At 50.2% G+C, this 26,721-nt stretch overlaps 7 protein-coding genes across 7 annotated transcripts; 6 read left to right on the top strand and 1 right to left on the bottom strand.

Moving 5' to 3' along the window:
• Positions 1 to 561: 561 nt before the first annotated feature.
• Positions 562 to 1,066, top strand: J4E79_007007 (uncharacterized protein; the record flags this gene model as incomplete). Its single annotated transcript, XM_049355875.1, has 3 exons — positions 562 to 855; positions 920 to 968; positions 1,035 to 1,066. 3 exons carry the CDS (start codon positions 562 to 564, stop codon positions 1,064 to 1,066), a joined length of 375 nt encoding a protein of 124 aa, XP_049209904.1.
• Positions 1,067 to 5,431: 4,365 nt separating this feature from the next.
• Positions 5,432 to 7,057, top strand: J4E79_007006 (uncharacterized protein; the record flags this gene model as incomplete). The annotated part of the gene is made up of 1 exon (XM_049355874.1): positions 5,432 to 7,057. The coding sequence occupies one exon, from the start codon at positions 5,432 to 5,434 to the stop codon at positions 7,055 to 7,057; it is 1,626 nt and encodes a 541-aa protein (XP_049209903.1).
• A 4,262-nt stretch (positions 7,058 to 11,319) lies between these two features.
• J4E79_007005 (uncharacterized protein) lies at positions 11,320 to 12,503 on the top strand (the record flags this gene model as incomplete). Its single annotated transcript, XM_049355873.1, has 2 exons — positions 11,320 to 11,790; positions 11,844 to 12,503. 2 exons carry the CDS (start codon positions 11,320 to 11,322, stop codon positions 12,501 to 12,503), a joined length of 1,131 nt encoding a protein of 376 aa, XP_049209902.1.
• A 1,390-nt stretch (positions 12,504 to 13,893) lies between these two features.
• On the top strand, positions 13,894 to 14,314 carry J4E79_007004 (uncharacterized protein; the record flags this gene model as incomplete). The annotated part of the gene is made up of 2 exons (XM_049355872.1): positions 13,894 to 13,956; positions 14,009 to 14,314. The coding sequence occupies 2 exons, from the start codon at positions 13,894 to 13,896 to the stop codon at positions 14,312 to 14,314; spliced, it is 369 nt and encodes a 122-aa protein (XP_049209901.1).
• A 729-nt stretch (positions 14,315 to 15,043) lies between these two features.
• Positions 15,044 to 18,991, bottom strand: J4E79_007003 (uncharacterized protein; the record flags this gene model as incomplete). Its single annotated transcript, XM_049355871.1, has 1 exon — positions 15,044 to 18,991. The coding sequence occupies one exon, from the start codon at positions 18,989 to 18,991 to the stop codon at positions 15,044 to 15,046; it is 3,948 nt and encodes a 1,315-aa protein (XP_049209900.1).
• Positions 18,992 to 21,304: 2,313 nt separating this feature from the next.
• J4E79_007002 (uncharacterized protein) lies at positions 21,305 to 22,564 on the top strand (the record flags this gene model as incomplete). Its single annotated transcript, XM_049355870.1, has 1 exon — positions 21,305 to 22,564. The coding sequence occupies one exon, from the start codon at positions 21,305 to 21,307 to the stop codon at positions 22,562 to 22,564; it is 1,260 nt and encodes a 419-aa protein (XP_049209899.1).
• An 854-nt stretch (positions 22,565 to 23,418) lies between these two features.
• J4E79_007001 (uncharacterized protein) lies at positions 23,419 to 25,355 on the top strand (the record flags this gene model as incomplete). The annotated part of the gene is made up of 3 exons (XM_049355869.1): positions 23,419 to 23,698; positions 23,750 to 25,027; positions 25,084 to 25,355. The coding sequence occupies 3 exons, from the start codon at positions 23,419 to 23,421 to the stop codon at positions 25,353 to 25,355; spliced, it is 1,830 nt and encodes a 609-aa protein (XP_049209898.1).
• Between the last annotated feature and the right edge of the window lie 1,366 nt (positions 25,356 to 26,721).

Here is a 26,721-nt window from a genome sequence, read left to right as displayed (position 1 = left end):
ACACTGGCACTACCGTGTCTATTCTGCTACCTGACACGGTATGCACGAGCCCCGCTGAGGACGGTTTGAAGGAGCGGCTCGATGCGCTCGTTCGCGTTATTGTCTTTGCCGAGAGCTTCTTCATAAGAGTTTGCACTACGGATGCGGAGCCCTCCGGTCGAAAGGCGACCGTCCAGGTTAGTTTTCGAGCATGGAAATTGATTGCGCATCGAAATATCCTCAATTTGCTTGTATCTAGACTTCAGTCTGTCGTATGCACCAAGATAGCTCAAAAGTATCGCAAAACAATGTTGTGGTACTAATAACAACAACCCTGATATTTCACACAGTGCACTTCTAGACTACACAACGCGCATGTTCAATGGAAGTATACGAGATCCTCTCATGTTTTCGTCTAGTTCTTTATCACTCTACGAGACTCGAGAGCTGGCTTGGTCCCCGACGCCATCAGCCCCTTGCGCACAGAGTACCGTCCTGCACCTGATTCCCTTGATCCATGAAAGCAGGATCTCGAATTGAGTTCCGCGTCGACATCCTAATACATAAGCCAAACTCGATACCATGAATTCTTCGGCTACGCCTCAAGATGTACGAGCCTCTGGTAGACGGTTAACTCCTCCTCGGTTTGAAGAATTCGAGTTGCCTTCGACCTTTGAGTCACTTACACCTTTACGTCAATATACCTCTGCATCCGTTATCGAGGAGACAGAGAATGGAAATGACTACCTGGATATCTTTGCAGAAGTCACTGACGCCGACGAAATCTTTGCCGAGCAGTGGGAATCTGGAGCAACCGAGCAGTCTACAACGCCACCGCTGAAGCGCATCGATTCCTTCGATTTCGTTACAGGAGGGGTCAACGAGTCATCATCGATAGCAAAGACCCGGACAATGTCGACTATTACTACATTGGAGCCAGTCAGAGAGGACAAGCAGCCGGCCTGCGCTTCTTTCTGCAGGGCTCCTGCGTATGTGGAGCTGCTCTTCGATGCAGAGACTCCATATGCCAGCGACGAAGATCTAGCCAACCGCAGTATGTTTACTACTGGCTCTTTGCCTGAGATAGCGATGTATCCGCTGATAGATCACCAGGGACGTTTGCTGGCTCCAGATCTTCTCGATACCAGTGATCTAAAACTTCAACCGTCCCTGGCAGTGCATGAATCACAAGATCATGTTTCGCTGGCTTCCGACTTCAAAACTTCCCCGATCTTTCGCGAAGATCGATATACCATGCCTGAGCTCACATGTAGCCGTCCAGGTCGGTCTTTGACACACCCATCCCTGTCGGCCACGGAGGGAGACGTAGCTACTCAGGAGCGCTGGCAACTCGAGCACGACCCCGTCCTCCGATATGCTACTAATGATCTATTTCTTCCGGGACGAGATTCTCTTCGTAACATCACCACCTGCTCTTTAATTGTCGAATACGACCGCGATATCGAAGACCTCTATCGCGCAACTGCTTGCTTCCTTGGCGATTGCCATGATGGCGAGTGTACCTGTTTAGACAACAAGAGAGGTACTCGCTGTGTGCCAGGAGAAAATTTCGTTCTCGCTGACAAGTATGATGACTTCGATCTATCGTTGAGGTATCCCACGGCAAAAGACATCTTTGAGCTCATAGACGAGCTTGTTGATGTGGACATGTTCGACATGGAAGAAGGCTCTGGAAACAGCACGAAAGAATCACCGGTCCTTCTAGACACTTCCTTTACCACTTCACCAGATATGGACGCCTCTGTCGCATGCGGCCCGCTGCTGTACTCACCCACTTTGGACGATGTCTCAGATTTCTGTGACAGCGACGATGTCTCAGAGACATCGGAGACAAACGACAAACCAGGTTTGTCACCACCTCGGTACTCTGAAATAGCATATGTCGATGCTGAAACGCACAAATGCGTCGCGTATACCGCTTTGAACCAATTATTATCGATGCAAGAAGACCGACCGCGTCCGGTGATTCACCGAGACATCCCCAGTGATGAGGATTACGACTCAGCTGAGCTGAAGGAACACAGCTGTCTCAATCTAGAAGATCAAGGCCGCAAGTCCCGGCTATCGCTACGAGATGACCCTTGTCCGAGCAGATTCTGGTCTGACTTCACATCAGGTATTGGCCAACCACCAGCACCGCCACAGCCCAATCTTCAAAGCCAATCAGCTGTGCGCCAACAGTGTCTACCGTTTGGGCTGTACTCCAGCAATGTGTCTCACCGCCAACGTCGCTTTCCACGGCTGACACTTGCTACTCAGCTCGTGCCTGCATCTGAGCCTTTGTCCACGGTCGACGAGGAACAGCTGTCTTGGCCCAGCCCGTCTTCCTCAGAGGACTCTATCGGCTTTGCTGATTACCGGAGGTTTGCGAAACCCCTTGAGGAGCGCCAACAAGGGTTCTCAGATGACGAAGACGAAGAAGGAGGGACCTACGTTGAACATGGCTTAGAGGCGCCAACGATGCCGAGCTTACCTCCACACCTGACATGCGAGGATATGTTCACTGATGTTGTTTGGGACAGCGCACCCGATCTCACACTCACTCAGCCCCATTGCGAACCACATGCAGCAGCTACAATAACGTCGCGTATACCTTCAGCCCCACTTCTCGAAGCGTTCGAGACTGAAGTTCATAATCGTCTCACGTTCATCTTCAGCTGCATGAACGATGGACGCTATGATGAGCTCCCAGTTTTGTGCAATGACCTTCACTGGACCTTGTGCGCTCTCGCGCATGATTATCCAGCTATGGCAGTATTGGACAGCCTAGGAGCAGCTGTAGAGATCCTAGCTGAGCGGATAATAGCCTCGACGCCTGCTTCGTAACTTGACGCCCTAGAGCGTACGTTGACCTTAGATTACTTACTTTGCATATTTTAATCTTAATGTAAGCAGCAGACCTGCTAGGAGTTTCCTTGAACGAGATGGATGCGGACGACAGACAGAATGAAGCTGATGTAGGTGCTAAGAGTAGCTGATCTGAGCGCCGCCCACCTTTAGTGAATCTTATCAAGTCAACCGTTACTGCCTCCTTTGTGATCAATAAGGACTGCAAAGTTGGAGAAGTATCTGTGCCCCGTGTATTCGGCATGCTGCAACGGTAGTGACTGTTCTCCGAAATTAGCGAGTATGCTGTAGCCTCAGGCTGTTGCTTCTGCCTCTTGCGGGGACACCGGACCCGTCGTCATCGCTACCAGCCCAAGTCCTGATAGTGCCAAGCTGCCAAACCAAGCCCTGTACTGAGCCCAACATGCGTTAATCTCACAGCTTCGCTGCACCTGGAGATAATAGTGCAGGTTTTACAATGCCTTTATCGCATTCCTGCTCTAGTGTGGTGACAGTCTGGCTGTAGTTCCCTCGTGGGAGCTGGGTACTAACGGCCTGTTGCTGTGCGCTGGACAGTATCGAGACCTGGATCTAGAGCGATAGCCTAGTGTGGCTGGACCGCCATCCGATGCTAATAATGGCACTCTTCGGTGGAATGACCATGCTGATGCTCGTATCAGCAAAATATCGCATGACAGTGCGCTGAGTTGACAATGATCACGACATTTTACCCACGCCATGACGAAAACTGCGTCAGACCATATTCCTCTTGCGAACTCGGTGAAGGTACGCTGGTATGAACATCCGGTTTGAGCTTGTGATCAGCAGGAAGTTCTCTTCCAACTTCGGTATGGATACAGATGGCTGTCTGGGTGAATCCGCTGTTTCGCCAAAATATTATTGCGAATTTGCATTCGTTGAGATGAAGCTAGTCCTTCAAGCCATAAGACGAAGTCAAACGTAAATGACAGCGGCCGTGTTTGCGAACGGCTTATACGGCATCGCTGAGGCGCCAGACAAGATCCGCCGGTGCATTCGAATGTTCTGGTAACAGAAGTACCGAAATCTTGATCGTGCTCCCAGCTCAATCAAGGAACAACCGAAAACTCTGGGGCCTACATTGACGCCAGATTTTCCGATTCGTTCGTTTTAGCATAGTGTAGTCTGCAGATCTGTGCAGGGTTTTGTTGTCTGAGGTACTCTGCTTGCTATGATCTGTGAGAAGCTTGAGAGAATAAGCTTCCACCAGATTCAACAAAGAGCGGAGGCAAGTCGAGTTGTGGGCACAATCAGCACTACTTCGATGTGTGATGTATGTGGCTGATATGCTATATAGCCGAGCTTTCCTAATAGCCCGGTATATTCCTGGAGGTAGTGATCCTAGTGGCTGTCGTTTGGAAAATACGAGTAGCGTGGTGGAGGGGGGAGGCATTCGCCCAACCCAACGCTTGCATCTCGTGTCAGTGCGCACACGGCTCTACTCGCGCAGAGTACTGCAGGTTCAGTCACATAGCTTCCTGGGACGCGGCATAGAACGTTTTCTGCCGCATTCGCCAGTGGGCATGACGGACGATGCTCATATGCATAGAGACTTGGGTCAGCGGTGCAACGTTCATGCCAGGTCGGACGCCACAGACCATCAGCGCATCCATGGATTGCTTGTTCTTCGCGTAGGTAACCCTGGAGGGTAAAGCCGACATCTCGTAACTGCAAGTCAGCATATGTGGCGTCGCTGGCGATGGAGTAAGGAAGTATTGACTGCGCAATGAGGAAAGGCGATAATACAATACTCATCCGAATCACCGAGGGTCTGTTATCAAAGACCCGATTAGGTATAGCCTCCACGGTGGCTGGTAGTAGACATCTGGAAAATTCAGGCTCCGGCTCGTGGGTCGCCCGAGGCTACGGCCCTGGTGGATCTTCAGGAACGTGGCCGGCTATCTTTGGGAGCGGAACGTGGGTAGTGTAGCAACACCGGCAGTGTCTCCGAATGCGCGAAGGTCGCGAACGGCTGTTGTTGAGGTCTGACGGACGATGGGCTGGACTGAGATGAGGGTGATGCGATACGCGCTCCGGGTGCCGTGACTGGATGACAGCCGCACGCTAGTCCAGAAACAGCCAAAGCGTGGTGCAAATATAGCCCATAACGGTCGCTCATCCCGGCAGCGTCGGCATCACTGTGCGGTAGGGCTGTGCCTCTACTCGCTCAACCCCTGCGGGTTTTTTCGCTGATGCTACTGTCGGGCTGCTCACGCTATCGACAGCTCGTACGTAGAGCGGAGCCCTTCACATGGCGAGATGTTACTTCGTGTTGACAAAGTGGAGACGGCATCGACGTCAGCCATCATGGAAGCGTATAGACTCTGGAGACTACGGTATATAACTTTCGTTCCATCTCAACTATCATACTCATCCACCAACCATCACCTTCGCTTTCCTACAGTTTTCCTACACCAACACTCGCTACAGTGTCCTCACAAAAGTCTTATAATACTTAATACCATCTCGACAACCTCCGGATCAATCACCTAGGACTCCAATCAGCAATACCATCAAGATGCGTTACTCTTACGTTGCTGCTACCCTCGTCGGCTCGGCCTTGGCCATGCCTCAATACGGCTACTCAGCGGTTGTCCCCACAGGATACCAGCCTGCACCAACTTCTTCAAAGCCGTATGAAGCAGCATCCACTCCCAGTGCTTACCACGCCCCGACTCCCTCTTCCAAGCCGTACGAAGCGTCCACACCCAGCAGTGAGGTTCACTACCCAGCTAGCACACCGGTCTACGAGGCATCCACCCCTCCCGCTTACAGCGCATCTACTCCTGCCGCAAGCTCATCAGTATACCATGCTTCGACTCCAGTCTACAGCGCGTCTGTCCCCGCCTACAGCGCTTCCAAGCCCGCTGAGAGCTCGTCGGTTTACCACGCCTCCACCCCGGTCTACAGCGCGTCGACTCCTGCAGTGAGCTCGTCCGCATACCACGCCTCCACTCCGGTCTACAGCGCTTCTGTCCCCGTCTACAGTGCTTCCAAGCCTGCCGAGAGCTCTCCGGTTTACCACGCTTCAACTCCCATCTACAGTGCCTCCAAGCCTGTCTACAGCGCATCTCACCCAGCCTACAGTGCCTCCACCCCCGTCTACCACGCCTCTTCCTACGGAACTGGTTACGTCAAGCCTACTCCCAAGCCTTCATCGGCTGTTGAGTACCCCCACAGCGATATCACGACCACGCTCACCTCCACCCACACAGCCTGGGTGCCATGCAGCACCTCTGTTGGCCACGGAGAGCACTCCAGCGTCATCTACTCAACCTACTTGACCCCAACCTACAACACTGTCACCGTGACATCGACCATCCACGGCTCGAAGCCCACATCTGACATGCCCGTTTACCCAGCTGAGACTCCTTCGGCCCACCAGCCCACTTACCCTGCTGGAACTCCTGAGGCTCCCAAGCCCACGTACCCAGCAGGCACTCCTGAGGCTCCCAAGCCATCCCACCCAGCCGAGACTCACCCCGCTGGAACTCCTGAGGCTCCCAAGCCAACCTACCCAGCAGGCACCCCTGAGGCCCCCAAGCCTACATACCCCGCTGAGACTCACCCCGCTGGAACCCCCGAGGCCCCTAAGCCAACCTACGCTGTCGGTGTTCCTCCCGCTCCTCAGTGCCCTGCCCAGGTCACTGTCACCAAGACTGAGCACGTAGTCGAGACCAAGACCGTCACTGTCGGTGGAGTTTACACTCCCGGTCCAGCCCCTTCTGCCTACCCCGAGGGTATGAAGCCATCCACTCCTGCGGAGCACTACTCAGAGGCCCCTAAGCCATCAGAGTCTGGAAAGCCATACCCAGTCGGCCCCAAGCCTTCAGCTTCCACCAAGCCCTACCCTGTTGGTCCCAAGCCTTCTTCTGAGGTCAAGCCTCCCTACCCTTCCTCCGGTAGCTCGATCCACTACAGTGCTTCGTCCGCGCCTTACCCAATCCACACTCCCTCCTCCTCCAAGGCCTACCCCACCGCGTACCCTACCGCTTCGTCATCCACTAAGGAGTACCCGGCTGCCACCCCTTCATCCTCCAAGGGCTACCCAGCTGCCACCCCCTCCTCGTCCACTAAGGAGTACCCCGCTGCCACCCCTTCAAGCTCGGCGGCTCACTACCCCGTGAACACTCCTTCGTCCTCGAAGGTGACCCCCCAGCCCACCGGCTACGTCGCCTACCCTCACTACTAAGCTACTCGGGTAGCTTAAGCGGATTCTCTTCACTTATCAAGCAAAGATTTCGGGCGGTCTAGGTGTTTTGACGGCAAAACAATTGCTGTAGCTCTTCTGTCTTGGAGCCTTCATTCCCTCGCCTTGTATAGCTCCAGCGTTTTAGTTCTGCTTTATCATGGTTTTCACGCGTTTGGGTTTTCCTCTTCAACTGTTTATATTCAACGAACAACTGGTATAGAATGGTTACGACGGGTACGAGTTTAGTAGTAGTAGACAGAAATTATGACCAACTTTTGTCACTCCTTCAAAAGTATTTGCTCCTATTTCCTCGTGAACATACTGATGGCGTTGAAGCCCTCGCAACACCAGCATCAAGCCCAACCCTCCATATACCCAATGACGTCAATCGATACTACTCGCACAATATTTCTCAGATACTAGCACTGGCTGGCGCAAAAGAGCCAACAACGCGCTTATGCACGTACAATCAATCTATGCAACCCCGTACTCGTGTTGCCAGCGACGTTGCCGCATTCGGCAGTCTTCCCGCGCAATCGATAGTCTATCTCGTATCAGTGCGCGCGAACATTTCTTTCACATCGTCAACCCACGAACATGCATCGTGAAATGCACGCATGATGCTTTCCATCGAATCCTGCGATAAGACACTGCGAGTGACTTCGTATACCTGGATAGGCATAAGACGAATGAGCGGCTTTTGGCGCCAACATTGCTTATAACTTGCTCACCGAGGAAGCTTCCATGTTGAGAGACTTGTTCGGCTAGTCGATGGAGCGGGATGACTGTATGCGATGGCCTAGACGAGCACTGTTTGTTGTCATCGGCTGTCGCAAAGATTTGTATGTGCTAGGGTGTAGCCAATACTCGCTGAAGTTTATCGGCTGGACGGCAAGTCTAGACAGACTCAACAAGTGTACTAGCAAGAAACACTAGGAGACGGCTGAGATTTATGTTTTTATCAGCGATCAAGATAGGCAGAAGGATCGCGGGTTATCAGTAGAAGACATTCGTAGAATAGTGGCTTACGGCAGAAAGCAGAGAAGATGGCGCACTGAACGTCGTCGAGCGCGATAAGTGTTTGAGATGACTGATAGAAGGGATATGTAGTTGCTTCGAGGCATTGGACTGGAATACTTGATCAGTCATCGTTTGGCTCATCCCCGTCGTTTCCATCTCTTGCAAACTCAATATCAATGACACTGATGATGCCTACAAGCTTCATCAGATGGAAGAGATGTCCAACTTAGGGGGAAATCTCCCACAAACTGCGATTAACGGTAACTCGGGTCGACGTCCTTTCGCGTCTTCGATCCTAGACATGTAAAAGAGCTAGCCATCTCATCGAAATAGTAGTCCCTAAGTCCATAAGGATGCGACCAGTTGTGGTTTCGTTAAACCGAGCGCGAGATCCTACTTCCAAGAAACAAACCAGAAGACTCGGCTTGCACAGCCATCCTGGTGGGAACAAAGCCTTCACGTCTGGATTTTGGCGCGAAGATTGCGGTAAAGTTGATGGGCGACGAAGACTCATTCCATCGAGGGACCATCCTTGTAGCCGGGTCCATAAGATCATATCGTCGCTCCGAGATGAAAATGACCCAGTGCATTCGTTGACATAGATGCAAGACTAGTCGTGGGGTGACTGCCCGAAGGCCGCAAGGCTAGAGTTGTGACGTCTTCTAAGGAAGCAAAAAACGCAAAAAGTAAACTAAATATCTAAGCAAAACGTCTTATTTAATATAAGTTATTTAGCTACTAGTCTAATTACTAGTAATATTAAATTTAATACTCTATCTATCTAACTATCTAAACTAATAGTAACTAAACTCTAGCTTATAACTTAATATACTACTTTATTATAGATATATAGTTCTACTTTATAGTATTAATATAAGCCTCTTTTTATTAGTAAACTAATTCTATAGCGTAAACTAGTCTAAAAAAAGTAAGATCTATTACTAGTATATAAAAAGATATATTTTTAAAAAAGTTAAAATTTTATATTTAAAAGTATAAGCGTTAAGTAAACTAAAGCTTAAGTTTTTAGTACTACTATCTTTAGCGTAGTTAAAGCTTTTAAAATTTAAAGTAGTAAGATAACTATTTTATAAATACTAATATCTACTTATAGTAAGTAGAATTATAATATAATTATATATTTTTAATAGCTTATAACTAATAAAGCTATAAATTATAAAGTAATAAAATACTAAATTTTTTAGTAAGTAAAATTATGCTTCTACTATATATATACTCTTTATTCTTATTTTACTACTTATAATAAATTAAAAATTTAAAAACTTATTAAAAATATAAATAGTAGCTTAAATCTAATACTAAAGCTATACTAGTATACTAAATAAGCTCTAACTACGTCTTTACTTATACCTCTTTTATAAGTTTTTTTAGCGTTAGTAAGTCTAAAGCTAATCTTATTACTAGTTATATTACTTTACTACTATACTAAAGCTTAATTAAGCTTCTTTATTATTAATTAATTACTTTTTTTTTAAACGCGCTACTTTATAAGTTCTCTTAAAGTTATTATTTTAAAAGCTATTATAAAGACTATTATAAACTACTTTATTTATACTATACTAAAGGCTATTATAAGTACTTTAAAAAGCTACTTTACTAGTACTTTAAAGCTATATACTAGGCTTATTAATATTTTTATTATACTTATTCTTATTATATCTATTTTTATTATACTTATTCTTTTTATTTTTATTTTTATTATTTCTATTATATATATAACTAGCGTAAAACCTTTTATTTTTTTTTTTTCTAGTTTTACTTTTAAGAAGCTTATTAGTAAAATATATAAGCTTTTTAGTAAATATAGCCTACTTTTAAAGTAATAAAAAAAGTATTTTATTTATAATTTTACTAAAATATACTTAATTACCTATACTATTTATATTTATAACTAAGTATATAAAGTAAGATTAATATTAAGCTTATAGCTTTTTTTAACTTTTAAAAATACTATACTTTAATAAAGAAATACTTTAGCTAAAATACTTTATAAAAGTAATAAGAGCTAAAATAATAAAAATATAGTATTTATAGCTTATTTTATATAGTAAGATACTATTTACTAAATAGTAGATATAATAGACTACTATAAGTTCTATTAATACTTAAAGAAATAGTTATTATATTATAGTTATTAGCTAGTAAGCTTAAAATATATACTATAAAGCTATTAAGTACTAGTATTTATATTACTACTATATTATATAGTTCTTAATTACTATTTAAGCTTCTAAAAGTTATATAAATAAGAGTAGTATTAGTTAAAAGCTTTAGTACTAATAGTAATATACTTTAAGTTTATTAAAATCTACTAGTAGTTCTAAAACTAATAGCTAAGCATTTTTTAATATCTTTTTATTAAATAAAGTCTATAAAATTAGATATAAGATACTAATAGGCCTTTTTAGCTTATATAAGCGCTATTACTTTTTATATTATATTCTTAAGATAGTTAACCTCTTTATAAATTCTCTAAGTCTCTAAGTAACTTATATCTATAAATATTAGCGTTATATATATATATATATACTCTACTTACTAGTATACTTACTAATATAGTACTTAACTACTTTAAAAATAATAATATAATAATCTTAACTACTAAAGTTAGTAGTAAAATACATAAAGTTTTTTTAGCTTACTACTTTAGTCTTTAAGCTATTTTAAATAGCCTAAAACTAAGTAAGTTAAGTTATATATAAAATATATATTATAGACTTAATATTTATAATAGTATATAAGTTAGAAAGTATAATAAAGTTAAGATAAAAGTAGTAAAATAAGATTTTATACTATCTATAAATGTTTTAAGAAGACCTTACTTATAGTTATTATAACTATTTAAGTTACTACTAAACTTTAGTTATTAACTAAATCTTTCTACTATTTTATAGTACTAGCTACTACTTACTTATTTAAGAAGTAATATTATAATACTATACTACTAATTTTAATACTAAAAAAATAATTAGTAATTATATATAATTTATATAACAAACGCGCAGAACAATAAGTAGAGTTGTGACGATGGAGTGCTGCAACGAGGGCCTTCTATGTCGCCCGTGCGTCATCGCCACGATTTCCCCAGCCTCCGTTAGCGCCTTTTCGTCGCATCGTCACTGTCTCGACGCGCCAGATGTCGCCCTGAAGTGCGCAAATCCGGCGCGTCCATCTAGCGCAACCGCATAATCAGCGCGAACATATCACGACACGCTCGAAACATGGATGATCCATCTTCACAACTCCACCTCGAGATTCGCGACGCCGTCGTTCGCGCGCTCGCAACGCGCCGGCCCATCCTCCACCACCTGAACGCCGATTCGTCTTGGCTGCTTCAGATACCGCGTCCAGCAAACGCCGTCAAACACGGGAGCCGGGTATACTACAATGTCTTGATAGATCCGTGGTTCGTCGGTGGGCAGAGCGATGTCGCGAAATGGTTCAGTCAGCAATTCCACGCGACGGAGAGCGCCGTGAAGAGCATTGCCGAAGTAGAGGAGTTAGCACGACAGGTGGAAATAATGGCTGGAGGACTGCGACTAGGCAGGGGAAGAAGCAAAAAGAGGAAGGTGGAAGAGGTGGATGAGGAGAGTTATGTGGACTGTGTGGCTGTTAGCCATGAATTCACCGACCATTGCCATAAAGAGACGCTTCTAGAGGTGCATCGTGATGTGCCTGTGCTCGCGACAGAGGTATGTTCTCATACTACATGATATAGGGTACATTGGGCTAACAAACATCGCAGCAAGCAGCCAACCTCATATCCTCTTGGAACCACTTCCGCACCGTAATAACAACACCCACCTTCGCCGACCACTCCGACTGGCACGACTACAGTCTCTCACCGCTCCCCTCATGGCTCAGCATATCGCGACTCACAGCGTCCGGAGACTCTCTCTACCTCCACTCCGCGCTCCTAATAACCTTCGCCACGCATCCTTTCCTGTCGACAGCGACGCCTAAGAAGCGTCTCTCTACACTCAGTATAAATGGCGACGGAGCGGAAGAACTATCGTCTAATATCAACGGCGAAGAAGCGGAATGTGTAATCTACACACCACACGGCATCCCCCACGAAGCCCTCAGCCCAATCGCCACAGCCGACCCCCCACTACATACCCTCGCCTTCCTACACGGCCTCCACGATGTCTCTATATCCTCTGCCCAACAACTCAACCTCGGCGCGAAGAACGGCATCCTCGCACAACGCACACTTCGAGCAAAGTACTGGGTCGCAACGCACGACGAAGTGAAGAAGGGAGGAGGCCTGATAAGTTGGTTCCTCCGCCGAAAGGTGTGGACAGTAGAAGACGCGTTGAAAGAGGCGAGAGCACAAGATGGGGATGTCTTTGAAGATGTGCACTTTCAGGGTATGAAGAATGGAGAGAGTAGGGTTTTGGAGTAATATGAGCCGTTTTTTTTTTGGAGGGAAGGCGAAGATTGGCTGTAAGTAATTTGTTTTGGTCCCGAGTATATACCCAATTTCGCGAAGCAGGGCCGAATCAAAGGCATTTTCCAGATCATCGACGTATGCAACACACTCGCAGTACTCTTCCACGTTAATCTAGGAGAAAACTGAACAGGTCTGCAGCCTACGTTGTTGTGGTTACAGCCTACATTAACAAAAAAATATGCAAAGTAAGCGATCTAACGTCGATGTAGGCTCTAGACCTGTTCGATATTTTTCTTGTATGAGGTGCTATACACGCTCCTAACACCGCACGAAGACAAAGCTACTTAAACATAGTAATACCATCGTTGTGAGTAACAGATTCAGCTGCTCACTCGATGCTAGCTGGAGGCAAAGTATCATCGCACCTGACGAGCCTGGAACAACTTCCTGATCCCCCAACACACTCATAGTATTCATCGCATGAATTGCATCCGGGGTGTTCAGCCTTGCACTCATCGTCCTCTGTACAGGTCCACATTCGGCAGTTGTTCTCCTGCTTCTTCAACAGCGAACTGGTATGCGGTACAGTAACCAAGGCGCTTGGGTCTCGGGGCATGACGTCGTTCGGGACAGCCCACAGCTGTGCTTCAGACGTAACTGCGCGTCCATCGATGCCCGCCCACATTTCACGCGCCTCGGGTGGGTACTTTGCAACGTACTCGGCTAGGTGCCGTGGCGAGAGTTGAACGTAGTCCATGACTGTGTCGTGAGCAGGGTTGAGCCTCCGAAGGACTCCGTCTTGTCCTAGCATGGTCATACCGTTTGTTTCGGTATTGAGAGATCGGAGTACTTCGCGGAGAGACTACAGCGTTTGCTTCAGTATAAGAGTATACGCATGATGAGTGGGTGTTTCTAGATGCACTCACTTGTTCTTGCGTGGCTGTTGAGAAGAGGAAAGTCGCACTGGCGTATATCACAACTGAGAGCTTCATTGCGGGAGTGAGGAGACGAGATGAGCAAGGAAGGAAGGCCAAGTAGTATGGTACAGGAAGTGTATCTTCGTGTATGCGTGCCAGCGAACTTGCGAATACTTGTATGACATTGTCTCGTCGCGATCAGGTAGCTACTTGATGCAAACATGCACAAGGTAGTTTACCCGTACTGCCATATACGTCATACTCAGCAAGAAAGTAAGCACTGCCCACATAAAGCTGATACATTCCCCTCATTTGTACGCCTGTGCCCGCAATAACTTCAACTCGCAGCCTAGAACTTCTTCGTAAGGTCAGCATTACACTGGCATTAGCCTGATTACCGTTGTTCACGCAGGCTATAATACATACATGCACAGCAACGCCCCTCATCTCTGTGTTCAACATCATCGATAATCTTACATACCAGCATGTCTGCACCACAACCTCATTCACCCCCGCAGGTACAAGGTTCATCATCGCCTGAACAGAGCGTACGCCAATCAACCAGATGTTCAACACAGGCAAACCTAACTCTATCCATAGAAGACCGGCGTCCACGAAGCGGGCCCTGCAGACCCGTCCAAGGCCAGAGCTGCGCTCGCCGAGTTCTCCGCAACGATGAAGCGCCCAGCAGATCTCAAGTGCTTCCGCCAAATAGGCTGTGACGGCATCTGCAGGACCCTCCGTAGGGTGCCAGCACCGGATGACGAGCCAAATGGCATAGAGGTCTATGATGCACAGCCCATGTCACCGTTCCTGTTGAAGGCGTACCTTGATCGACACGACTGGAGTCAGACGACTGAAGATCGCTTTCGTGGCGTGGACGGCAGGAATACGCCGAAAGAGTAAGTGTTGCTGTATGACGTGGCAATAAGCTGATATCTTCTCTAGACAATGGTTCAATCCACTCCCTGGTGTCTTACCACCTCCAAGTACGAAGAACGAGCGTATGGCAGAGAGAGATCGATTCAATGAGGAACGAAGAATCCTGGAAGAGAAAATAGCGAAAGGGGAAGTGGAGGCAGAAGACCCGGGGCCAGCTTGCGGGGCTGTGCGAAGCAACTATGATCTGAGTCCACGGTAGTGGTTACCCCCTCAGTCAGTGGAAGCACCACAGTTACACGTAGTCATGCACGTGAACGTCCCAAAAATGTGTTCAAAAGATAGCGCGACTAATGCGCTGATGCATATTAAGGAAGAAGGCTCATAGTATACTACATGAAGATCAAGATCCCATTTTTCCATCCATCGTCGCTTCACATGTAAAAAAACAAATCAAGAGGGGCTCCTTGCCACCAACGCCATTACTATGCAATGCTCATCTCTCTGTGATGATGTTCCAACAAGCCCGAAGTAAAGGGGGAATGAAGAAGGTAGTCGCTGGGGGAAAAACAAACAATGTCGCCAATCTTGTGGGAATATATAGGTACACGTGTATGGAGGTGTCAACGGAAACAGGGGTAAGGTGAACAAACAAATGCAAACAAAGTGATCGAATCCGTGGACGCAGGTGATGAGCTAGACGCTCAACCCCACGGTTCGTAGAATGGGTATGAATGTCGACATGGACAAGGTCGCTTACTGCGATTTAGGTACACACTCTGTGTACTTCGCTGCAAGTTCCTGTGCAATCTCAGGCGTCTTGACTGCGTAAAGAACAGACTGGAGTCCACCTTCCTTGGCAGGCTTGGTCGCCATGACCATCTTCTTGCTACCGCCAGTGACGGTGGCAGGCAGCGCAGGTAGGATCTGGTAGTTGACTGGGGTGGCACCGCTCGGGATGCGCACTCGCACAGAGCATTTGCCCGTCTGCTTGTCCTTGAGGATCCAGAGCGGACCCTTTGCTATGTTCGTCCAGCCCTTCTCTCCCTCCTGGTGTTTGGCGAGTACAACTTCGGTGTGGAAGACAATGTCGTAAGTGTTGAGCTCATCCTCAGTCAACTTGGTCAAGTCAATCTGTTCTTGCTTGCCGCCCTCTTCGTCATCTTCTGCTGCAGATGCGGCACTGGTATCGCCAGCTTCAGAGAGAGGCGTGTTTGCACGCGAAGAGAATACAGACGAGGTCACAGAGTTACCGCCGGATGGAGCGAAAAGCGAAGATCCACCTGTGGACGGGGCGAAATTGAAGATCGAGCTGGGTGGTGGTTTCGCCGGCGTTGTGGAGAACTCGCCAGCACCAGGCGTAGCAGGCTGGAAGTTAAATTTGGGTGCAGCGTCCTTCTTCTCAGTAGCAGGAGCTCCGCCAAACTTGATCGGGGTACCCGCCTTGAAAGTCTGATCGCCGGCAAACGTGTCGGTCTTCGGCGGCGCGGTCTTGGATGCAGCACCGAAATCGAAGAACTGGAAAGGTTTGTTGGAAGGAGTTGTAGTACCGTTACTCTGTCCGAACAGAGAAGAGGCGCCACTGTTCTCCTTCTCTGCCTCGGAATCATTATCCCTGGTGATCCTTGAGAACAAGCTGCCCTTGGAACTTGACTCCTGCTGATTGTGCTGTTGGGTATCTTCGGATTCGGTCTCCGATGCATCGACCGAGCGCTTCGGAGGCGAAGGCGGCTCTGCTGACCCAGCATTGTCCTGTTGTTGGTCGTCGTCATCCGACTCTTCCTGGTTGCTGGAAGAAGGACCTGATAGGTGGCCGAAGATATTGGGGGATGATGCTTGCGACGTGGAGGCGTTGAAAACCGATTGACTGCCTGTAGACGGCGCCGGGCTGGGAGCTTTGGGAGTGGAAACTCCGCTCTTAGGCTTCAAAAGTCCAGTGAACGGGTTCTCCTTGGGTGAAGTACTTCCAGAACTACCAGGTATCACAAATTTGGTCGAGGCAGCAATCTCCTTCTCTTTGGCGAGACGCTCAGCCTCCGCCTTGTCGTACCTGGCAGACCACTCCTCCTTGGTCTCATCATCTGAGTCGTAGTCCTCGTCCATAGCCTTCCTCTTGCGTTCTGCGGCGAGTTCCTCGTAAGTCTTCGCGGTCTTAGTGAACTGAGCCATAAAGCCGCCTGCCGGAGCACTGCCGAAGTTCGGCTTGAAACCAGAAGAACCTGATGTACTGGTGGAGGAAGCACCGAAGCTTGGCTTGAAGCCAGACGAGGCTGCCGCAGTTTCTGCACCGTTAGTGGTGGGAACTGAGGGCTTGAAACCGAAAGTGGGAGTCGATGCAGCTGGCTGCGAGGGCTCGGTGGCGGGCTTTTCAGCTGTCTTTGGGGCGAACAGGCTTGTCGATGACGCTGGCGCAGGTGTGGAGGGCTTGTTTCCGATCGCCTTGGCAAACATGTTTGATGTCGCCGTGGCTGGGGCACTGAGCTTCGGTGTAGAAGCCGAGAGCTGCGGAGTCGGACCAGCAGGTGCTTCCGTCGCGCGAGCTCGCTTGGAAGGGGATGGATCGCGGACTTCGTGGCTGTCATCGTTGACCTTGCGCTTCGTGGACAAGCTTGATTCATTACCGGTGATACCTCGTCCGGCTGCACGTTGCTTCTTAACGTTGTCGATCTTCTTCTTAATGTCGACCGCATGCTGGTAGTGCCAGAGCGACACGCTTGACCAGTCTGCCGTAGGAGGAAGGTTGCTCAGCTGTTGTCGGTACTTTTCGTTCAACATTTGCAGTTGAGCAGTCAGATCGGATATCTGCTTCAGTAGGCCATCGCTGCTCTGCGCGCGAACGGCACCTGGAACAGCCCAGTCTTTGGGAACGTGCACCTTGGGAACCTTGGGCATTTCAGGTGCCTGCGATTCTCCCGTCGACTCGGAGGTAGTACTGTTAAAGATCGATGTGGCCGGCGCAGGGGAGAGTTGCGAGGGTTCCTTCGAAGCGCTGAACAAGTTGGGACGATCTGTCGAAGGTTTGGGCAAAGAGGCAAAGGGGTTGGAAGCCTCAGGTGCAGCCTTGGGTGTTTCTGATGCCGATGTCGTTGCAGAGGGGAAGCTTGACTGTGGCTTTTTGAACAAATTGCTGGGATTGTTGTTCTCGGGCTGGAACGTTTGGGAGAAGAGGCCAGAGCTGGTTTTGGGCTGAGCAGCAGTGAACATGCCACCTTGAGACTTCTCCACGTCGGCCGTCTTCGCTGGCTGTGGTGTACTGAACGGCTGGAATAAACTCGACTTTGGTGCTTCGGGAGCCTTCACTGTTGCTGCGCCAGCATCCTTGTTGGCACCAAATATGCTGAAACCTGAACTGCTTCCTGTAGTGGTGGGTGTGTCGGCTGGCTTGGGAAGTGCCGCGAACGGGTTGGACTTGGGGGTATCGGCAGAAAGGCTGCTGCCAGACTCTTCAGGCTTCTTGAGGCTGCTGAACAGGTTTGTTGGTGCAGCTCCTCCAGAAGACGTGTTTTCGGCGGTCGGGAGGTTTGCGAACGGATTGCTGGACGGAGCAGAACCAAAGAGGTTTGTTGGAGGGGCGCTTGACGTCGTGCTGTCAGACTTCTGCGCATTCGCGCCGAAGTTGAATAGATTCGACGCAGGAGCGGTGGCCGTCGCATTTGGCGTGCCTTGCGCGCTCGTACCCAAGCCTCCAAAGAAGTTGTTCTGCTTCGGCGTTTCCGACGTACCCTCCGTCTTCTGTGCGTTGGAACCGAAACCACCAAACATGTTGTTTTGGGGCGCAGCCGCTTGCTTGGGGGCATCTTCCTTCTGAGCATTGGCGCCAAAACCACCGAACGTGCTTGGTTGTGAAGGCGCCGTTGATTGTGTTGAGTTGCCAAATCCGCTGAAAATACCGCTCGTCGCCGGCGTACTCGCGGTGTTCGAGGCTGTCGTCGTTGCGGCGCCGAATGTGAAGGGCGTGGATGCGGGAGCGGCGGTGCTCGTAGCGTTTGGGGCGCCGCTGGTGGTGCCAAACATGCCACCGGGGGCAGCACTCGATGTGCCAAACATACCACCTGAGGTCGCAGCGCTGGATGTACCAAACATTCCACCGGAAGAAGTGGCGGTGGATGTACCGAACATGCCTCCTGATGATGGTGCAGCACTCGACGTTCCAAACATGCCTCCAGTAGGCGCAGCGCTGGACGAGCCAAACATACCGCCTGTGGGAGCTGAACTGGTAGTACCGAACATACCGCCTGATGAGGCTGCGCTTGTGGTGTTGTTCTGGCCTAGGCCGCCAAAGGGATTGCTTTGCGCCTGGTCGTTGTTGCCAAACATGGACGATCCCCCAAATGCGGGCGCTGGCGTGCTGCCATTGGTCGCGGGTCCCGAGTTGGCCGTCGCGAATGGGTTTGCACCTCCAGCTGTGAAGTTGAAGCCCGCAGACGAGGGCGGTGTAGGGTTGAAGCCTGTGCCCTGGTTGCTTCCCCCGAACGCTGGAAAGGACGAGGCAGCGAAGTTGTTGCTCGGGGCAGCGGACTGCGCGGGTGGGAAGCTGTTGGTCGCGCCGCCGCCGAAGGCATTGCCGCCACCGAAGCCGTTCGCGCCGTTGCTCGCGGGGGCGGGTGTTGAGGCACCGAAGCCAAATGCGTTTTGTTGTGGTGCGCCAAAGTTCGCGCTCTGTGATAGACCCTGGTGAGCGCGTGCGTTAGCAAAGGCCTGCATCCTGCGTTGCAAATCGCGTCGCCCTTTCGGGGTGTGGCGGCTGGTCGACATGCTTGCGCAGCCGTCGAGGGTGCGGTGGGGAGTGTGGTGTTGTGGTTGGGGTACTCACGGAGGTGGCGCCTGCTGGTCGTCGGGCTTTCGCGGTCTTGATTCTGGGGGACAAAGAGTCAGCACGCGACAGACAAAGCGCATCGTGACTAGAGAGGTCTGGGATAGACTCCAAGCGATGACTGGTGAAGGTGACTTACTTGCGGGCTGCCAGCTGTGCTGCCGTCGCCTTCTGGGGCACATCCGCGACTTCATCGCGATCGTCGTAGGGGTTTTCGGGCCTCCCCTGGTCAAAAATGTTGCCCCGCTTATTGGACGACATGGTCGCGATCACTCGAGGAGTCTGAAAGTGATGGATGCGGTCGGTGGCTGGTTGGGATGGTTATAACTCCATGGGACGCGCGTGGTGGATGAAGATGGTGCTGAGATGTTTTTGATGTTAGTAGGGAAGTTGCGACCCGTGCTCGACGTCAGGGTGGGCCTTGTCCATTGCCCAGCAACGCCGGACTTTCTCTCACCCTGACAGAGCAAACTAGCCCTGCCAGAGAATTGCAACATTGCATACAAAGGACTGACTTCTACTTCCATGTGCATATTCACAAACTTCTACCACTACTACATGTTCTCTCACTCATATCCAACGCCTCTTGTCGGGTAAAGCCACAGCCTGCCTTGCAGCACTATCGAATACAAATTTTTCGATGAGCCTAAACCGATTCAGATGCTGACTACTCTCGAGCACACTCGTCATCTTCTCGATGCTCGAAACGCGTCCAATATTGTGGCACCGCGTTGAATGGTAGCGCATCGCGTTATGAGACAACTAAGAAAAGAAGGTTGTCAAGAATGCATTACACGCAGCATTCTGACATGAATTCGCTAGGTCGTAAGGCGTCTTTCCTCGTGATCGTATCCTTCAAGGTGATGTCTTTCCAATGTGATACATCGTTGATGGCGGAACGCGAGCTGGCTCCCGATATGCGTAGCGTGAAGATTCCAAGGTTTCAAGGTGCACCTGGGCATGCTGTTGGTGCAAGACCGGCCAGAGGAATCATAGTTATTGTCCGTATAGGTGTTGTCATACATACTTGATTCTCAAAATCGAGGAATGGTGCACGTATGGTATCGCTTGAAAGTGTTAGAGAGGAGATGGTTGGACAAGAGTGAGGGGTAAAAGATATGTTTCATCCCACGGTGTTTCAGGCGGGCCGCGGTGAAAAGCGCGCACGTGAGGAGGTACTCGAAGGCTTTTGTGGGCCAGGCCTTCTCTCGTCACATGCATACTGCGTTGATAACAGCCCTGAATGTCTGATGTGGCTTGGGCTAGGACCAGGTTGAGTACTGCGGGGTAAGAGTATCGTGAGATATCAGCCAATTCCACGATGGGCGGAGCACTTGCATGGCTGAGTCGTGCGGGCTATGAGAATCTAGGTCAGCTTCAGCTTTGCAGCATCTCCGCGCCTCGAACCGACTCGTGGCCTCTAGTGATGAAGTGCTGCGCGTTCCGAGCTGCTGTGCCACTAGATTGCGCGGTGTTGATGCGCGACGGGATACGGGCGGGGCGAAAGAGGAGCGAGATGGAGGTAGCGGTACGGAAAGCGCTGAGGCATATCGTCGGACGGCACGGTAGCACTCTATTCCGTGGCTCACGAGCGGTGAGGCTCCCCCAGCCAGTCATATTGCTATCTCGTTCCAAGCAGGCGGCGATTCCGCTTCAGCCGGTCTCCTCTCCTAGGTGTACCTCCACCATCCTGCATCTACTAGACAAGACGCTCACAGCAGCGAGCGCATATAAGCACCCAGGCCCCTAAACGCCGTGGGCGTCTGCGTCTCGAGGTGATGCTCCTCTTATCACCCCCGGCAACATAAATCTCTCACCTACTCTCCCACCGCCTAGCCGTCTAGGCGCTTAGAGCTGGGGCCGGCTGCCTTGATCTGAGCGTTCGCAGCTAGTCGGACCAGTCCACGGGTTCCAGCAACCAAGGAACCAAGGAAGCGTCTGCCGGCTAGAGAGGAAACCGCCGTCTTGTCTACGCCATCGCTACCCCGGATCCCGCGCACGAGTTGACACCTTCGTTTCGTCACCATTTTGTGGGCGCTTGACAGCCGCGGAACCATCGGAAGATTGCCGCCAGTCCTGGTCCTGACGTTGGCTTGGTGATATGCTATTGCGTGCAACAACCACCTGCGCCGATCTCTCCTGGCCTACTTACAGCGTACTTTGACATGCGCCGATAACACGCGCGAGCATTCACTCCGCCCAAAATGTCCAACCGGCATGCGCGTCTCCACAAACGAGGCTACTCCGCCTCCGCTGTATCGAGTCCACGCCCTCTGAGCCCCGTTGCTGACTACGACGTCGTTACCTTTAACCGTTCAGACACGCCCAAGGTCTACGAAGAGTCTTGGATAGAGACACAACGCCCCATGCCGTCTGCGACTTCCTCCCACCAGCTCAAGATCAAGCCTTACCTGCGCAAGCTCTCGTCCAAGGAGACCAGCGGGCTCGATCTATCACGCCCTGCTGCCGAGAACGACCTCACCGGTCTGGGTATATCTGAATATGGCGCCCACTCACGGTCCATATCTGATGTTTCTTTTTCGCCCGTCAACGGCCGCCACAGACACAATCGCTCCACATCCAACACCTCGCAGTTCTCCTCGTCGTCTGGTCTGCAGCGACCGACGCCCCTGCCTGCCATCCGCCAGACTCCGCACCCATACACACCGCCAATAGCCCACTCGTCGCCGCCATCAATTCTCGGGAGCGAGCACGAGGGCGATGATATCATGTCGGACGACGAGTTCCGCTTGAGACAAAACGCGTATGAACCCGCGCGCAGATCCGGTTCCATCTCCTCGGCACAGGGAACATCCCTACGCATCCACACCAACAACTCGTCCACCCGCCTTGCTGGCAGCTACTCCCAGTCGTCCGTCTCGCTCACCTCCCCGATTGCCCAACCCAGGGCGCGTGGTGACACGCTCAAGTCCATCGACACCACCTCGCCCAGTTCGCGTACCTCCTTCGATCAGACCTACCGCTTTATCCGCGGCGGTCGTGACTCCCCCGTAGACCCTGCCTCGAGAGCTGCCTCCATTCGTGCTGCGCGACAGAAGTTCGAGGAGGAGCAGCGAGCCAAGGAGCGAAAGTACGAAAAGGTGGCACACAAGCAGCAGGAACGCGACTACCGCAAGCAGCAGAAGAAGGAGGATCACCAACGTCGCAAGTCAGAGACGCTCGACCGATCAGAGATAAACCGCACGCGCACTGTGTCCACCGACTATGAGAAGACGCCACGACCCTCGATAGCCGGACGCCCTTCAGTGGGTGGACGCCAATATTCAGACCACCGTGAGGCGCACTCCAACTCGCTGCCAAAGCTTGTGGCAACCGTCGACCCCGAGAAAGCGGCCGTCTTTTCCTCTACGCCCAAAGTCACCAAAAGCCGAGCCGCGAAGGGTACGTGGCAGCGTTTCGTCATCTGGCTCAAGACTCGACTGCTGCGCATGTCTGGAAAGTAGGCCGCATGCACCGCCACAGACACGCGCAGCGTCTGTGGACAACCTAGCCACGTAAGCAATCGCCTTAGGTGCCACCCCACTACCTCTAACCCCGATGCCCTAGACACCCCTCTCACTTGGCCCGACACTTGAGCAGATTGGTTTTGCATCTCATCCATATACCCCATTCTTTCTTGCATATATTCTTTCGTGTTTTTAGCATGGCGTTTGGTTTGGGATTACGGCCTTTTTCATGATACATGCTCCTCCTATGCTTATGCTATACATCTTGCGAGCATCTTCAGAGACTTAGCATTCTTCCTTTGGGCGCATTGGTAGAGACCTGCTTTGTTTACTTGCTTTTCACCATATCTTACACACTCATCACTTGGACATGCACAGGCGTTGGATACGCTCTGGGTACCTCTCTCAAGGCCGGCACTATGTGTCTGGCGGCGTTGCGAGAATTTGGGTACGGCGACTGGGTTTGCTTTCGGTATAACACGCTCTGGTATCGGCCATCGAGCTTCTCAAATGCATTCTATCCTTATCGAATCTTCATCGACCACATGTGATGCTTGCTTTGGTTCGCATGTCGTAATTTGACAGGTTTACACGTGATGACGCATCTTTTCTAACAGATCCCGATGTCGTGATATCTGCCAGTAATTGCTCAGTATAAGATTACGCATGAACGCTTCTCCACTACCACATAGAACGCTCATCACTGGTTGCGACATGCATAGAGAACTCTTGGCGGTCTCTTAAGTCCGGGATTTACCCGCGCAGCATCATCGTTCAGCTCACATGCAAAGCTTTCCCCGCTTTTGTCGCATCGACGCCTACGACATGAATCACCGTCAATTCTAGTCGCAATGCCTCTACGAAGCCTGCCACGAGGCTCATTCGCCGTAAGAGGCGCAACGGGAGGAGCGCTATGGCGGACATGCGGAGCTGGTGCGGGAGTCGGAAGAATAACGCAGAGGCGATGGGCGAGCGAAAGAAAACCGATGGGCAGAGAGGACGAAAAGCCATTCTACCTGCAACTCAATGAGAGTATCTACGAGCGTGTACAGAAAGAGAAGGCCGAGCAGATCCAGATCCAGTCATTACAGCAAAGAACGGCAAGAGGACAATTCTTTGCGACAGTGTTTGGTACCAGCAGTTCATACACCCCAGTTGTCGCGTATACTAATAATTGAGTAGCATGTCTTATGACCGCAAGCATCGGCTACTACTATGGCCAGATGATGCCTCCAATCGCAGACACGAGTTCGACCGCACCACTTGAGACCTTCAATCCGCCCAAGCACAATATTTCAGAGGCAAACATGGAAGCTGCGTGGACAGACTTCCGCGATATTGTCGGAAAGGAAAATCTTACACTGGATCCCAACGATTTAGAGTCGCACAGCGGATCGTCGTGGTCTTCGCATCCCTCTCAACCAGGCGATGTGCCATTCTGCGTCGTGAAGCCAGGCAGCACACAAGAAGTTAGCGCGATCATGAAGGTCTGCCACGAACGCAAGATACCAGTCACTCCGTACAGCGGTGGCACAAGCCTGGAGGGTCACTTCGCAGCAACAAAGGGCGGCATATGCATCGACTTCAGTCGCATGGACAAGATCATAAAGCTACACAAGGACGACATGGATGTTGTGGTTCAACCAGCAGTGGGCTGGGAACTTCTGAACGAAGAGCTGTCAAAAGAAGGTCTTTTCTTCCCTCCCGACCCAGGTCCAGGCGCAATGATCGGCGGCATGGTCGGGACAGGGTGCTCCGGTACCAACGCATACCGTTATGGCACAATGAAGGACTGGGTCGTGTCGCTCACCGTAGTCCTGGCTGATGGAACTGTCATCAAGACGCGACAACGGCCACGAAAGTCTTCCGCTGGATACGACCTTACGCGCATGTTCATCGGTAGCGAAGGCACGTTAGGACTCGTCACAGAAGCTACGCTGAAAGTCATTGTAAAGCCACAACATACTAGTGTAGCCGTATGCGCGTTCCCATCCATTCGCGCAGCAGCAGATTGCGTCTTCAAGGTCGTTGGCGCTGGCGTACCTATTGCTGCCATTGAGATCCTCGATGATGTTCAGATGCAATGTATCAACGACGCGGGACAGACTTCCAAGACCTGGAAGAATGCCCCCACCCTCTTCTTCAAGTTCGCCGGCACACAGAGCTCCGTTAAGGAACAAATTAGCCAGGTGCAAGGTCTTGCCAAGAAGACTGGATCCGTAAGCTTTGAGTTCGCGAAGTCAGAACAAGAGAAGGAGGATCTATGGCAAGCGCGAAAGGAAGCACTCTGGAGCGTCATGGCCAAGGGCGAGGGCAACCCAGACATGGCTGTCTGGACCACAGACGTCGCCGTCCCGATATCCAAGCTGCCACAAATCATCGAAGAGACCAAGGAGAAGATTCGACAGAGCGGACTACTCGCTAGTATCGTAGGACATGTTGGAGACGGAAACTTCCACTGTAGGTCCATGCATTCATCCTCATCTCATGACCCTTTCGCTTACATATCATTCTAGCCATCATCCTCTACAACCGTAACCAGGACTTCGACAAAGCCTCCCACCTCGTCCACGAAATGGTCAAGCGCGCTATCGAACTCGAAGGTACAGCCACAGGTGAACATGGCGTCGGCCTCGTTAAGAGAGACTATCTACCACACGAAGTGGGCCAAACTACTGTGGACGCAATGAGGCAGCTCAAGAAAGCATTCGACCCTCTTTGCTTACTCAACTGCGATAAAGTTGTTCGGGCGACGCTGCCCAAGCAGGGTGAAGTCGCTGAGTGGTAAGGTGTGTGGCCATAAGATCAATTTCCTGTAGGAATATACTTTTCAAGGAGGTCTGCACACTTCGCCATGTATGCGATCATGTATTACTACTTCTTTTCCAGCCTCAGTCGTGTGCTTTCCTATACTTGCACACTAAACAAACATCCCATACACCCAATACCCAGGGTCCCTCCACGCTCCATTAAGCCACACCTTCCCCTCTTCATGCTTCCAACCCAGTTTCTTGAAGCCAAGTTTCTCCAGTACCTTTACACTACCGGGGTTATCTTCGTCTACTGCTGCTTCGATGTACGTTTTGCCTGTTTGTCGTTCGCTTCCATCGTCATCTTCTTGTGCGCTTGGAAGTGAGGTAGTTGAAGATACGAAAGCAGTATAGGCGTTCAGCAGCGCATGACCGGCTTCCGTCGCATATCCCTTTCCCCACGCTGACGGAAACAAGGCGTATCCCAGCACCCTCATATTGGTCGTTGTGAATGTCGATGGGATTGGGAGCGAAGGACCGCTAGGTTGAAGACGTAGGCTTACGCTGCCTATATGCTTCCCCAGCCCAGTGTCATCATCGCTAGTAGACACTGAGTTTGAGGTGTCGGCTTTGACAAATACAGAATAAAACATGCTGTCGAGTTCAGGCGCCAATTGCTCTTTCATCCACTCGTAGCTTTCGGGAAGGGACTGCGTGGGCGCGTGCAGACTCCATGCTGTGGCGTCGGGATTCGACCAATTTTCGTGGAAGAGGCGGACGTGTGGAGATGAAGGGGACGAGGTGTCTGTGAGGCGGAGGAGCGTTAGGCGGTGGGTGTGGAGGAGTGCTTCCATGGTTTGAGAGGCTCGGATTGAGATAGATGTGTTTGATCGAAAACCTTGGGAGCAGTTGAGAGACTTATGAAGGCTGATTTAGTTGTAGCGTAATGGATACATGTCAGATCTAAGGAGTCACGTCAAGGATGTATGAGTCAATGGCGCTTAGTCTTGATGATGAAGCTTTTCGTGTGGATATGGAAGGTACGAATGACGTTGGCTCTAACGACGTCTCGCATAGTCACCCATCATATTCAAGGAAACCCCCGAACACCCTGCAGTCTACATTAGTGTTCAAATAGAAGTTAGCAAAGTCTCAACGCAATGTAGACTTACAGGTTGATTACATATATTGTTCCTCGTAGGTAGAGGTTTATCTTTTTCCTTAGATGACGTGCGCATACATTTGACAGTCTGCCAGTATATATGAATTTGTTGGTATGGTTTGTGTGAAACAATGTTGAGCTTGTGAGATGGCCCGGTGGCTGTCAAATTGTGGTCACGTGAAGACGTGAAGACGCGTAGGCTAGCGCGCTTTCTCAGCGGCAGCTCACTTTCCTTCTTCGCC

This window comes from Alternaria viburni, assembly GCF_023758015.1.
Source record: "Alternaria viburni strain BMP 2772 chromosome Unknown scaffold_14, whole genome shotgun sequence".
Classification (NCBI taxonomy): Eukaryota; Fungi; Ascomycota; class Dothideomycetes; order Pleosporales; family Pleosporaceae; genus Alternaria; species Alternaria viburni.
This window is presented reverse-complemented; position numbering and strand designations above follow the sequence as displayed.